The sequence below is a fragment of the Haplochromis burtoni genome, unplaced genomic scaffold (assembly GCF_018398535.1).
Source record: "Haplochromis burtoni strain Fernald_Lab_line unplaced genomic scaffold, NCSU_Asbu1 Contig_209, whole genome shotgun sequence".
Lineage (NCBI taxonomy): Eukaryota > Metazoa > Chordata > Actinopteri > Cichliformes > Cichlidae > Haplochromis > Haplochromis burtoni.
The window spans coordinates 533,910-547,749 of NW_024582570.1; the positions used below are offsets into that span (position 1 = coordinate 533,910).

Genomic DNA, 13,840 nt, shown 5'->3' on the forward strand with positions numbered 1-13,840 from the left:
ATTGACTGGTTAACTGTGGGATAAAATATATATTACCTGACTCTCGACATAGCCCAGTATCAATGTTGGCGTCCTTATTGCTGTGGCAGTCTTGTGGAGTGAATCTTTTTTCGTGTCAAGTGTCTTTAAGGTGTTCGAGTGGCACTGTTGACCAATCTCTCGATCTCCTCCGGGGATGATTCTCTTTCTCTCACATACAGCTGTATAGTATGTAGCTACAGTAGGTATTAATGACCATTGTGAAAAAGTGACCCTTAATATGCAACTCAGTGGAAAGGTGTGAAAGAGTAGATGTAAGAGTAATCAATATTGTCAGAGTTTAGGTCTGTTCTTTAATCATTCTTGATGTTTTGTAGATTTTTATTTATTTATGTTTTTTCGCATCCCTCTGTGGGAGAGCAACTGGCCCTTGGTTAAAGCCGCTAACAAAGCTGTCAAGGTTTTTAAAGGAATCGTGACAGCTGCACTCAAGCCTTACTCAGTTACTCTGGTCTCCAATCACCTGAATACAAATCCATTAATTAAACTTGGATCTTAACTGAAATGAACTGCTATTATTTAGATATTTATGCACTAAATAATGTTGATGCTACGATGGATTCTGCCACAAGGGCCACTTGCAATATTTTTTTTCCCTCCGTGTGTGTGTGTGTGTGCGTGTGTGTGTGCGTTTGTGTACGGTTGAAGTTCCTCTGCTGCTACACCAGTCGTTAATGCTCATTGTTTTGCTGTAGCATCATCCACAACGTTTCTGTTCTCATTATGTGTCGTGCGTGTGAATTTGAAATTGATCTTAACACTGTAATTTGTTCTGCAGATTTCCTTTTTAATTCGTTTTTGACTTTTTCTTGTTTTGTTTTTTTGTTTGTTTGTTTTTTGTATTTGTTTGAGCAACATGTTAGAGGATAAATAGCAGCACTTGTGTGGCAGTTGATTTTTAATAGCTCTCAAGACATTGGCTTTTTTCATGAAGTTATGCTTTGTAAATGGTTGACTGTGCAGGTTTTTTTCCCCTCTTCTCTATGGAGTGGGTCTGTGTTTCAAAGGTATACAAATCTGACTAAAGCGAGTAATACAAAGTTAATAATCTGTTTTGTTATTTTTCTGTATGGGTTGTAATAAAATATTGCAGTACTTTGTATGAAAACAGACAATAGTTAATTGTAACTATTTATAAATTAAATTATTGTACTTTTGCAATCTGTAGATAAGTACTATGTATTCATATATACAGTAACAACTGTGGATTTAAATGTGATTCTCTGAGGTGTCTAAGTTATTGATGTATATATTGTATGTTTGTTGATACAGCTTACTTTATTTTCTATAAGACCAATAAAATGTTTTGGAAAAGGGTTTTCAGCACTACTACTCTGTCATTTAAGGCGTTTAAAAAGTGTCGAAATTAGGTTTTGTCATATTCTGTGGCGTCATTGACCCAGTTTGATACTTTTAAAAATAAACTGGCGGGGAAGGCTTTTTGCCATCCAGGGTGGGTTTTAGAAGACAGCGATCATTTAGATGGCACAATTTCTTTTTCTGTGATCCAAAAAAAGCCGTTGGGCGACCCACTTTGGCTAACCTCGGTGGACATATTTTTGGCCCGACACGAGTAAAACATTAGAGTCATGAAGGATGTCTAGGTGTGCTTGTCCTAGATTAGGAGGAGTAGTGAGTTAGTCATCTCAGCTCCCTATGGAGCTTCTAAATCCCCCCCCACCCCTACCCCTCGTCTCAGTGCACCTCATCAAACATCAGCCTCCTCAGCAGCGCTTCAACCCCCGCGCAGTCAAAATGCATCTCATGAGAGAACATTCAAAGACAAAGAGACAGATGGCTGAAGACAAACTACATCTTGCCACACCATCCTGCAGGGCATGTGTAAACCCCAGTGCCTGTATTGTTCTTTAGTTCTTTTAAATGGAGGAGGCTTCTACAGGTCTGCGTGACCTGTGCATTAAAACAGGCTCCTCTCCCCTCCTTGGATGCCTGCCCCAGACAAGCATACGGCCTCTGAAGAGTTGATTAATTTGGCAGGATGGGCTAAGGTGAGCTGGTGGGCAATCTAGGACAGCATTCTTCATCTTTACCCACTTCTGCAGCAGGTGCCTGCCCCAGTTCTTAGACCGCAACCTGCTGTACAATTAATGTTGCCAATGCCGTCAGTGAGGCCATTGATGTAACACATATGCACTGCCAAAGCTGAGCAAGGGGCTCTTCTCTACAAAGACCACCATGACACAATACATGTATATGTCCTTCCCCCCCCTCGTTCTAATCAGTGAAGATTGTTATGGTGGTGCATGTGAGTTAACTGCAAAAATCTCCATAACCATTAAGACTTATCAGAGTTGGTGCAATCCCAGCTATAAGACAAATACTTAACACCCTTTCCTACCCTGATTGAAACATTCAAATCAGCTAAAGATGGAAGCCAGGGTATTGAATATAATGAGTAAAACTGTCTTTCAGGAGCATGCACCTGTTCAGAAATGTGTGGGCTTGGGTTTCCCTCTGCTGGCATATCAGTGTTAAAGCCTTTATATGATTTAACTGGGTTTCCCCCATAAGATGACAGCACTTCTAAACAGGAGGATTTCCCAGTGTTTACCAGGCATATAAAGTGAAGTCATTTAATTATGCCATGTTTTACAAAACAAATTTAACTGAGAAAACAGGAGTATGCTATAGACTTTGAGCACTTTGTCTTGTAGCCCCGTTACTACTGTGGTGCGGGGTAGGTGGTTAGTTTCTGTTATAACCCAACTATGTATATTAGGAGCACTTACAATCTAATGCATCGCTTCTGTAGTAAATCTTTAGCCATCCACCCAGGCATACATCTGTAGGTACTGTTGTGAAAATCTGCTGACAGTGCTGAGACCTTTATTGATATACTGCCCCTGCTAAATGAGCTTGGACAAGTCATTAGACACAGTACAACCCACAGCTAAAATCATCAAAGTGGAATGAACAGATGACACCATGATAAATATAACAGCTGTAAAGTGCAATATTTAGCGAGCTTGGATGCATAAGGATAATAAGGAAAATGAATTAGTTTAAATTTGAGTAAACTACAGATTTATGAAATCAGATGGTCGTATTTTTTAATAAAATTGGCTGCTATAGCTTATTTAAAAATGTTTTTTTAATTTTAATGGGGAAAAAAATAAAATATTACAGTGTCTACAAAATCTTTTAATCCTTACCTTTATTATTATTATTGTTATTTATGCAGAGATAATTGTGAGCAAAACAAAGTGTACTGGGGATATAGAGCAAAGCTTATCATGACCTCTCCGCTCATCAAAGACGCAGAGGCTGCTATTTTATATTGGAATCCAGATCTCGTCACCTGACGGTGGAAAACGCCGCTATTATGTAACAATGTGTCGGACGCGGCACCATCGTACGATGAGACCTCTGTCAAGTGAGCCTCAATAAACGTGGAGCTGTGAGCCAGATTTTTCAAAATAAAACCAACGCGCAGCGATGTGACACACCGGGTTTTATTAATGGTGTTCCTTTCCTCTCTGGTTCATCCGCGTTTTTGATCAGCTTGACGCAAAGGTCGTCGTGCGTCTCTGCGTCGCCGGTAGAGGAGGCATTGGCGCAACGCACTACTGCTGCTGCCTCGCCGCTGCTGATACAGACACCAGCTGTCCTGCTGAAACGGGACACGCACGAACCGACACGGTCCGGTAACCGCCTCATTTGACGAGAGTCCGTCTCCCGCTCCGGGCTGCAAATTCAGCACAGTCAGCACATCCACAATGATCAAGAACGGGCATCACCACAACCATCACCAAGTGAACACAGCAGCCGGGAAAGACGCAGGCACGACCCCGGGCGCTACAGCTTGCAGTCCGGAGAAGAGAAGGCGAAGAATCCGGGTGTGGTGCGATGGCTGGTGAGTCATTAAATGCGTGATGAAGATACCACGGCATTATGGTTATGCTCACTGTTTGCATCGAGCACGTTTCATTGGATGTGGCAGCATTATACCTGCTGCTGGACAGGCCTGCTGCAGGTTACAGGACGCTCACAGCGCTGCTGCTTCATTCTTCACTGGTATCAGCATGCACACAACTTCTTGAGTGGGGATGCTGCTTAAAGTGTATATCCTGCTATCGGTCAATCACGTCATCATGCCCAGTTTTAGTGCTCTTCTCAGTAAGGACATTAGTAGAACATCAGCACAGATGTGATCTTTGCAGCTGCCTTTGCTCATAACCATTTAACCGTGACCAGAGTCTGTAGAGTAGTTCACTTTATGCTGGATTTTGAAGAGGTCATGTGAGAAGCCAAGAGGACAAACCAAAGTAGTTAATTGATTACTATTTTATCTACTTACAGTTTACTGCGACTTCCTATCATTACTAGGTGTATTTACTGGTCTCGTAGCAGCGACCAGTTGGTATTGATCTTACTTTCATTTTAAAGATTTTTTTTTCTATGGAGTAGAAAAATAAATTGTGTGTGTAAAGTATTAAATGGCAAAAAGAGGCAAGTGAAGAGTTTCTCTGAGAAACCTGAAGAATTACGCTTATTACAATCACATGTGCCTTAGTTTGGGTAAGAGGCAATTAAAAGAGAAACATCCCAGGACACTTATCCTTATCTTGACTCGGAATAACTGTAACGCCTCCTTAATGACATCTGTAAAACGGGGTGTCTGCTTCTGTGTGACGTAATGGAATAACAAAAAATCATATCTGATTTATGATATCATTATTTGTGCATTCTTTGATGTAATACAGGTAATGATTCATATGATCACAGATATGAATCGTAGCTCTTGTCTTGCAGAACAGCAAACGTACATGACAGGACAAAGTTCGATTTTTGCTTGCTCTGCTTCTTTAGCTCTAATGTCACACTTTTAAATATGATATATACAGTATACAGTACACAAACAACAGTCAGACTGAGAAGTAAAACAGTAACTCTGGTTTTAAATAATTTAATTAAGTAAGCTGGTGGTGTTAAAATATCCAAGTAAATCACTTAGCCCTCCAGTAAGAGCAGCTGAGCTCTGATAGTCACAGTTAATTGTCGTAACCAGTCATGCAGCGAGCACAGAGGTGTTCGGTGTGAATCTGAAGTATGAAAATGTTATTTTAGAAGCACTCATGGTTGTTGGTCAGCCTTTTAGTATTTCAGACATGTCACCTTGGCACTTTTCGGTGAGCTCACAGTGAAGCTAACTCCCCTTCAGAGCATGTGCTGGGAATATCTGTTTGCCATCGCCAGCTCAACAGAACATAAAAGTTGCATATTGATTGCTGAAGGTTTCTTTAGTAAAAGACACATTTGGCATTAATCCATACTCCTATATAACTATGGGTGTATTAGAGGGGTTATAGACTTATCCATGTCCATCCCAGAAACAATGGATGCAGATGGAATTTTGTTTGTGGTTCTCATGGAATTTGAAAAACTCGACAACAGCCCAGCCTTTTCCATTCCATTGACCTCCGTGTGAAAAAAACGTGGCTGTTCGCACCAAGGTCCGTAGCTTAAGAATAAACAGGGAGCATATTGAACTCTGTATTGAAGTCCGAGTTCTTAGAAAATGTGATAAAATGTTTAAAAAGAGCTGCAAACATTAGCTGATGAAGTGAAAATATTTCACAAGAAATTTCTCATGTTAGCTGTTGTCACCTCCGCAAATGTGTGAAAATATAATGAAAAAAAGCCATAGGATGAAGGTGTTTGTTTGTAGTTATAATGGGCATTTTGCACTACACAAAGAGCACAATTAACTGAGCTTGCTGTCAAATGTCTCCACTGGTAGAAAGACCGAACTTTGATGGTGTCATGCTGCAGCGGCAAATTAGATGTTTTGAGTTTCTGTGTATGAAGGCAAGGATTATGGTGGCTTTCTCTTGTAGAAATCCTGCCATTTTTGTGTAGCTGTTTGATGGTATGTTGCAGAATATTTGGGATGCCGGAATATTAACCGGTGGGGTGAGCATGCACAGAGAGCCAATGCCAACAGAGCTCTTGTCATTAACCCCCTTAACCCCTCCAGCCCACACCTGCTCAGGCCGTCCACAGCTTGTGCGGCCGTGCCTCTCACTGAGCACATTGTTCCCCGAAGGCTAACTGTACAGTACATCGCCATGTTCCTACTGATATCCTGCTGTGTCAGCAACTTGTGAGGAAAAAGTCCAAGGAAAGTGCACATTCAGTTCAACTGCTGAGATATTTCTGACCCTGCACCGTCTTCTTCTTCCTTTTGTTTCTCTGTTCTTATTTGTCACTGTGAAAGAAGGTGACCGGGGCTAAAGATCAATTGTCAAACAGGCATCATCAAGGAAGAGTGTAAAGTCTATTTCCACTATCTGCTGAGGTACAAGCAAGACTGTAAAGTGGTTATTCAAAGCCTTTGTAAAGTACTGGTGTGCTCATTCATCCCAGGATTATCTGAGACTGTTGGTCCTGAGAGATAACCACTGAATTTTTAATCAGTCAGCCTCATAAATTGTAATCAGACGTTTACATACACTCATCATGGGCATGGATGTCAATTTTGTTAATTTTGTGGATTTAATGATTTCTTTGAACTTTTCTTTTTCCAGCATGTAATGATTGTACACTATACATCTTTAATTATTTATATTTTGGGCGCCAGATGACATTTATTTCATACTTTCTATGCATGTATGCACACATGCAGGTCAAATATATACATAAAGCCCCACTAATATTTGGCTAAATGTCCCTCAGCAAGTCACACGTTAACCACATGCTTCTGGTAGCCATCAACAAGTTTCTTCTATAATTGTGGTTGGACATTTGAGTACTTTCCTTGACAGAATTTGTAGAGTTCATTTAAATTGATTGGTTTCTTGGCACAGATCTGCCTTTTAAGTCTAGTCCACAAATGTTCAATAGAGTTGAAGTCTGGGCATTGGTAAGGCCATTTCAGAAGCTCAGTGATAGCCTACTTTATTCTAAAACAAGTTTTGATGTGTTTAGAATCATTATCCCGCTGGAACACTAATTTGTCCAAGTTTCAACCATCTAGCTGCTGAGTTGAGATAAAGTTAAAGAATTTGGAGGGAGTTTTTTTTCATTATTTTATTCAATTTGTGCAATGTACCAGTACCACTGGCTGCAAAACACCCCCTGAGCACGATGCTACCACCTCCATGCATGAAATTTGGTACGCTGGTACTCATCTTTACTCGTCCAAACTTACCCCGTCATTGTGACCAAATAGTTCAATTTTTGTCTTGTCTGATAATTAACCGTTTCTCCAGAAGACATTTGGAGAAGTAGATTAGTCATCATCACTGCAGCTGCTCACATAGAAACATGTCTACATGAGCAGCTGCAAATTTAGTTGAATTTGAATTTTTTCAAAAGAAACTGCCTGTTCTAGTGAAACATGTTCACTAACGAGAAGTTAATAGGTCTTGACTTGTCAAGTTAAAAGACATTATAGAACCTTCAGTACCACTAATAAGTTATTTGACTGTATTTATACTTTTGACCCTGTGTTGACACAACTCTGAAGTCATCAAAAATCTATGCTGTATTTTTCCACCCTGGAACAAAGAACTGTTCAAAGAAATTATTAACAGCTCAAAATTAACATTCGTGTCCATACGAGTGAGTGCATGTAACATATCTCCTCTCATACACTGTGGCATTAGAGTCCATTTAAACCAAAGGAAGATGATGATCTTTACAGATCCACTATTTTCTACACTTTTGTACAGAGATGTTTGTTATTCATACTGAGAAGCTTAGGTGCAGTTTGGGTGTCTCCTAACAGAGTACACTAATTAATATTTCATCATCCTCCAGTGATACGCTTGATGATCCACTCCTAAAAAATACAAGAGGAATATGGTCACATGTTATAAGATAGTTTAGCACCTGTAAAAGCATTATTCCTGTCACTGTCCGGGTCTCAGTTTTCATCTCATATCATTCACCTCCAAATGCTCCCGTGTCACTTTCTCACGGCCGGTTCTGTTCCTTCAGCGCCTGCACACGTCGATCCTGTTTCCGCAGATTGGTAGCACATGACACAAACACAAAATTAATTCCTGATGAGTTTTTTTTAGTTTGTTTGGTTTTAGTGAGCAGTGATCACGATCAAAATTCAGGTTACTTTTTATAATTTCTTGTCAATGCTCAGTGCAGTGCAGGCTATTCGTAGCCTAGCTATGTAGACTGACATCACAGAACAACACGGGATCTGTTTCTGCCCTGGTGGAGCTGTTTTCTTATTGAGTTTTTTAGGATGCTATTCATAGTGCTGTTCTGGGATTTCCTCATGAGAATGCAAATGTGTAATACAATAGTGTAAAAAGTTTATATAAAATACAATAATGTATGCAATCTGGTAATGGGAATGTCAATCTATAACTGATAGTCTTTTATTGTGGAGTTTTTTGGGGGGATTACTGTCATGCAGAAACATTTAAAAGTTGCCAAACTAATTATTGCTAACTATTGCTTAAGACCCCTTTGGCTCAGTAGAAGCTAAACATAAAAAAATGAGGAGCGGCTCATTTAACGTACTTTAATCTTAATCCACCTCAGTTCATTTTCTGTGTTACCTGCAGTTTCCTTCATCAGAGTACATGCTTACTCCGTTGTTTATATCAGCGCCAACATATCGCATTCAGAGTAGATCAGAAAGAAAAACAGGATGTCAACTGTTGGCAGTAGTGATAGCAATGGAGGCCTAATGCCCATCTGTTCTCGATCACTATGCTAGATTACTGTGTTACAATCTTAGTGTCCAATATGTGTTAATCTAATTATGTACAGATGGCATCCTGCAAGGGGAGGAGAGAAGAGGAAGCGAAACCACACACCCACTGACATTTTGTTTGTAATTTTTGAGACTTTGATTAAATATGTTTGTGGTTGATACCAACTGATTTATATTAAAAGAACCTTGTAAATGTATAAATACATAATAGTATTTTTTCAAATGTTATAATCCATGAATTAAAACTTCTTTTATTAATGCGCTTAATTTCACTTTAATCCGGAGGGCATAAAGACAATCCAAAAAAAGATTCAAAAGATAGTCAACATTGTTGTTTTCAAAATTAAAACGATCACATATTTATCTGGTTCACCAAAAAGTTCTTGGCTTACTTGTTATGACGAGGAATAATAAAAGAAATACGGTATTTTGAAGAGGAGTTATGCAACGAACAGCTGCCAGATCTTCTTGCTCTAATTCAAGCTTGATGCTTTACTTCATCCCTCTAGACCAGGGGTGGGCAATTCCAGGCCTCGAGGGCCGGTGTCCTGCGGGTTTTAGATCTCACCTTGGGTCAACACACCTGAATCACATGATTAGTTCGTTACCAGGTCTCTGGAGAACTTCAGGACATGTTGAGGAGCTAATTTAGCCATTTAAATCAGCTGTGTTGGTTCAAGGACACATCTAAAACTTGCAGGGACACCGGCCCTCGAGGCCTGGAGTTGCCCACCCCTGCTCTATACACTGTACCTGACTACAAGGGAGCTTTTGTGAGTAATCATACTCTTCCTTCATGTGTTTTTCCTTTACAGCTATGACATGGTACATTACGGCCACTCCAACCAGCTGCGGCAGGCCAAGGCCATGGGAGATTACCTCATTGTTGGAGTACACACAGACAGTAAGGCTCAAAATAATGTACACATATATGTGTCCCTTACACATGTACATGTGTAACAGAAATCCTCTGTCTGCATTTGTTATGCATAGTCTAGCTTATACTATGCATTCTGCTATTTCTCCTTACCATAGCACCTGCAGGGCTTGTATATCTTCCTCAGTCCTGTCATTACCAGTCAGGCACCAGCTGCATCCACTGCACTTGGAAAGAGTTGTTGTGACAGTAGCAGGGCGCCTTAGCTGTGCCCCACCCTCCTGTGGTGCACAGAGTGCACTGGGGCACTCTGACATTGTGATAACACAGAATGCCTTGACGGTCAGGGCCAACACAGATAGCAGCAACCTTTCTTTCAACTTAAGAAGAAATGCATCTGCTACGAGTGTCTCAATCACTCTACTTATTTTTTGTTTGCAAGGTGAGATTTCAAAGCACAAGGGTCCCCCAGTCTTCACTCAGGAAGAAAGATATAAGATGGTGCGGGCCATAAAATGGGTGGACGAGGTCGTGGAAGGAGCTCCTTATGTCACCACCCTCGAGACCCTCGACAAGTACAACTGTGACTTCTGTGTGCACGGAGGTATGGAATATCATCACCCTACGCCCTTATTTAGACACGTAGCTGGAGTCGTAGGCAGCTGTATTTCTCTAAAGTTTAGAGAAGAACTCATGTATGCTGTTCTTTCAGACGATATAACATTAACTGTGGATGGAAAAGATACGTATGAAGAGGTGAAGAAGTCAGGACGGTACAGGTGAGTTTTCCTTTCCAAATAAGCATAGCCAGGGTGGGATGTTTCTTTTTTTTAAAGTTACATACTGTGCCGTGATGTTACAGGGAGTGCAAGCGAACCCAGGGAGTTTCAACAACAGACTTAGTTGGCAGGATGCTGCTGATGACCAAAGCCCACCACAGCAACATTGTGAGTATCACCAGATTCTCTCTGTATGAGCTCAGATCAGAATACAAAGCTAAACTTCTCCTATCTGCTGTTTTAGGACACTTCAGACTATCAGGAGCACACAGATAACTTTGGAAAAGTAAGTCAATTTTCTACTTCTGGCTTCATTTGATGGTTTCCTTATGAGCCAGTTCATATCAAAACTTCAGCTCAAAGTCAAGCCTTTCAGCTGGGTGTGTTTGACCAAAGATTGCTGGCTCTTTGACTTCCTCTTACTTAACTGTTTTGTTATTTAAGTAGCAAACTTTGGTGTTTGGACCAGATGTCAGAGATAATTAAATAAAGGTCTTTGATTTAGGACCCACTTTGTAATCAAGTGGAAGGCCTTTCCAGTCAATACTGAATGCCACTTCTGTTCTTTGGATGGGGAAAGTAACTCAGAGCCAGCATGCTGTGGCTCTAAACAGCTTCAAAGAAATAGAGGGTCTCTCCACATTTAAGAGTGGAAGAGTAATGCTGTGAATTTGGCGAGGAATGAATAAATGCATTCTGGATTTGTAGGCCTGCTATTGACCAAAGGTGACATTGACCACTTACACCACTGGGTGGCAGTGATGCAGCACAAGTTTAATTCTGGTCTCATATGTAGGGGCAATGCTCAGTTTAGTTCAATTCAATTTTATTTATATAGCAGTTGCCTCAAGATACTTTATGCTGTAAGGTAAAGGACCCTAGTGTCTTATAGGAAAAAAAATTCCCCAAATCTGACTTGTCCTGTCAGCAAGGTAATGGCGAGAATGAAGAAGCCCCTTTTAACAGAATGCGATCTGTTCTGAGGAAATGCTCAGGGCGTCACAGCAGGCTCAGCCTATAGCAACATCTACCTGTAAACGTTATCAGAAGAACAAGTTTTAAGCCTAATTGTAAAAGTAGACACAGTGTCTGTCTGAAAATTTCAATTCTGGAGTTGTAATGGAACCACTGAAGAAAAGGTAGCATCAGAGAAATATGATAATACTTTCTAGTCCCTGTTAATACTACCAGCTATACTGAAGTAAATCTGTTGTATTCCTACTTGTCACATTACACTTCCTTTTTCTTCTTTCTTGATTGACCAGAAGGGCCATAGTCCCTGGACAGGGGTGTCTCAATTCCTTCAGACATCTCAGAAAATCATCCAGTTTGCCTCAGGCCAGGAGCCTCAACCTGGAGAAACTATAATCTATGTGGCAGGAGCCTTTGATCTCTTCCGTATCCTTTGTTAACCTCACAATAATTGCTAGAATTTATTATACACCAACCTTTTTTTTCCCTTTAAATCATAAAACAGTTGCTACGCAATAGTATTTGGAATGCATTCCTGACTAGTCTCCTACCAGACATTGGCCATGTGGACTTTCTGGAAGCCGTGCATAAGCTTGCAGAAAAGCCTTACATTATAGTGGGGCTACACTTTGATCAGGTCAGTATTTCTATATCTTTGTGAGACATTTACTGCCTCCTTTTGAGATTTCTCAATGCTTGCGTTCATATCATTCAGGAGGTGAATCGCTACAAAGGGAAAAACTACCCCATCATGAATGTCCACGAGAGGACTCTCAGCGTCCTGGCTTGTCGAGTAAGTTCTGTTTAAACTTTATCAATCAGCACAGAACAATGAAAGTTCATTGATTATAAATCTATGAATTATATTCTTTTTTTTTGTTTTTTTTGTTTCTACAGTATGTGTCAGAAGTGGTGATCGGTGCACCGTTTGCTGTCACAAAAGATTTGCTGGATCATTTTAAGGTACGTGCACACGCTATAATTAACTTTTATCACTGCATAGGTAACAGGAAGAAATAATACAGTGAAACACGTGACTTAATTTCCACAGGTGGATCTCGTTTGCCACGGAAAGACAGAAATATATCCCGACAAAGATGGATCTGACCCTTATGCTGTAAGACTCCCACAAATATGCTGCGATTTTTTTTTTTTTTTAATGAAAACACATATATAAGTGTTTACTTACAGTTTTTCCTTAATACTCAGGAGCCCAGAAGAAAAGGGATCCTGCGCACTGTTGACAGCGGGAACAGCCTCACTACGGACGCCATCGTGCAAAGGATAATCAAAAACAGGTAAAACAATCAGATGTAGTAAATTTATCGTACATCTTGATGCAATCATGGTATCTTTTAACCTGGAGTTAGTTAACATTTACAGTTACATTAGTTCGATTAACGAGCAGTCGAACAGGTATACCTAATAAAGTGGCCAATGAGTGTATATTTGTTTGAAACTAGGCTTACTATATATTACTTACACTTTCCCTTGACTCAGGTTGCTGTTTGAGGCGAGGAACCAGAAGAAAGAGGCCAAAGAGATTGCAGTGATCGAAGCCATGAAAAGACTAGAGGAGGAAAAGACTAAAGAAAGAGCACAGGCTGTGCTGTAGGCACCTCCAGCTAACAGTGACATATTCAACTAATATAAACTCATGTACATTATAATCAACCCTTTTGTAAGTGCTATGACACCCTCCACACCTGATCCTGGCTAATATCAGTAGTCTTAACAGCAGCCCCTTCTTTGACGAGGGTGGCGTAACCTGCTGTGGGATCATCAGGTATTAATATAGTGTGTTACGAGGGTTTGTTAACATGTTCTGCATATGCAATTATATGTTTGTGTCAGTCAACAATCGCACATGCAAATGATAAGATATATTCAAAGTTTGGAGGAAGATGTCACTATATATTCAAATGTCTATTTTATGTCATTTTTAATTCTCAAAATACTTTTTTCCTATTTAAAAAAAGGCATTTTATCTTATTTCTTGGGCATATGCAGTGTGAGATCTTGCACTGTCTTGCGATGTGATTTGATTTGTCATTTCAGCGGGACAGATGCTGCTGTTTAGCCCAGCAGTAGGCTAGCCTCACAACTAATCGATTACACTGTGTGTGTCTGTGTGTATTATAAAGTGACCGCAGGCTCATGGAGGACGCTGAAAAACACTAGAGAATCAGGAGATAAATCTCATTGCTTCTCTTTTCTGTACATACCAGATTCTGTTTCAGACAACACTGACTACTCCGGAATTTAAAGAAACATTTTTAATTTAGTTTTTTGTTCCGTTTCTTTTTCTAAACTTAAAAAATGCACATAATTGAGATCTGAACTGAACACCTGGACTTTTGTGTGCAGTAGCTCTTTTTTTTTTAACCAACACGCTACACATTTATTCTAATATACTGTTTAAACCTTTAGCTTTCACAGTATAACTAGAAGACTATGGCAGATGCTCAGAGT

At 40.1% G+C, this 13,840-nt stretch overlaps 1 protein-coding gene and 1 long non-coding RNA gene across 2 annotated transcripts; one reads left to right on the plus strand and one right to left on the minus strand.

Annotated features, from left to right (window-relative positions):
• Window positions 1-3,566: 3,566 nt before the first annotated feature.
• On the plus strand, window positions 3,567-13,753 carry LOC102314490 (ethanolamine-phosphate cytidylyltransferase). The gene is made up of 13 exons (XM_005936182.3): window positions 3,567-3,913; window positions 9,556-9,644; window positions 10,060-10,221; window positions 10,330-10,396; window positions 10,480-10,564; window positions 10,641-10,682; window positions 11,662-11,794; window positions 11,923-12,005; window positions 12,084-12,161; window positions 12,266-12,331; window positions 12,420-12,485; window positions 12,578-12,666; window positions 12,869-13,753. The coding sequence occupies exons 1-13, from the start codon at window positions 3,777-3,779 to the stop codon at window positions 12,981-12,983; spliced, it is 1,212 nt and encodes a 403-aa protein (XP_005936244.1). The 5' UTR covers window positions 3,567-3,776; the 3' UTR covers window positions 12,984-13,753.
• Window positions 6,010-12,627, minus strand: LOC102288813. The gene is made up of 3 exons (XR_316676.3): window positions 12,558-12,627; window positions 7,953-8,019; window positions 6,010-7,843 (listed from the first exon to the last, which is right to left on the minus strand). It is a non-coding gene; the product is annotated as an uncharacterized LOC102288813 (long non-coding RNA).
• Window positions 13,754-13,840: the final 87 nt, after the last annotated feature.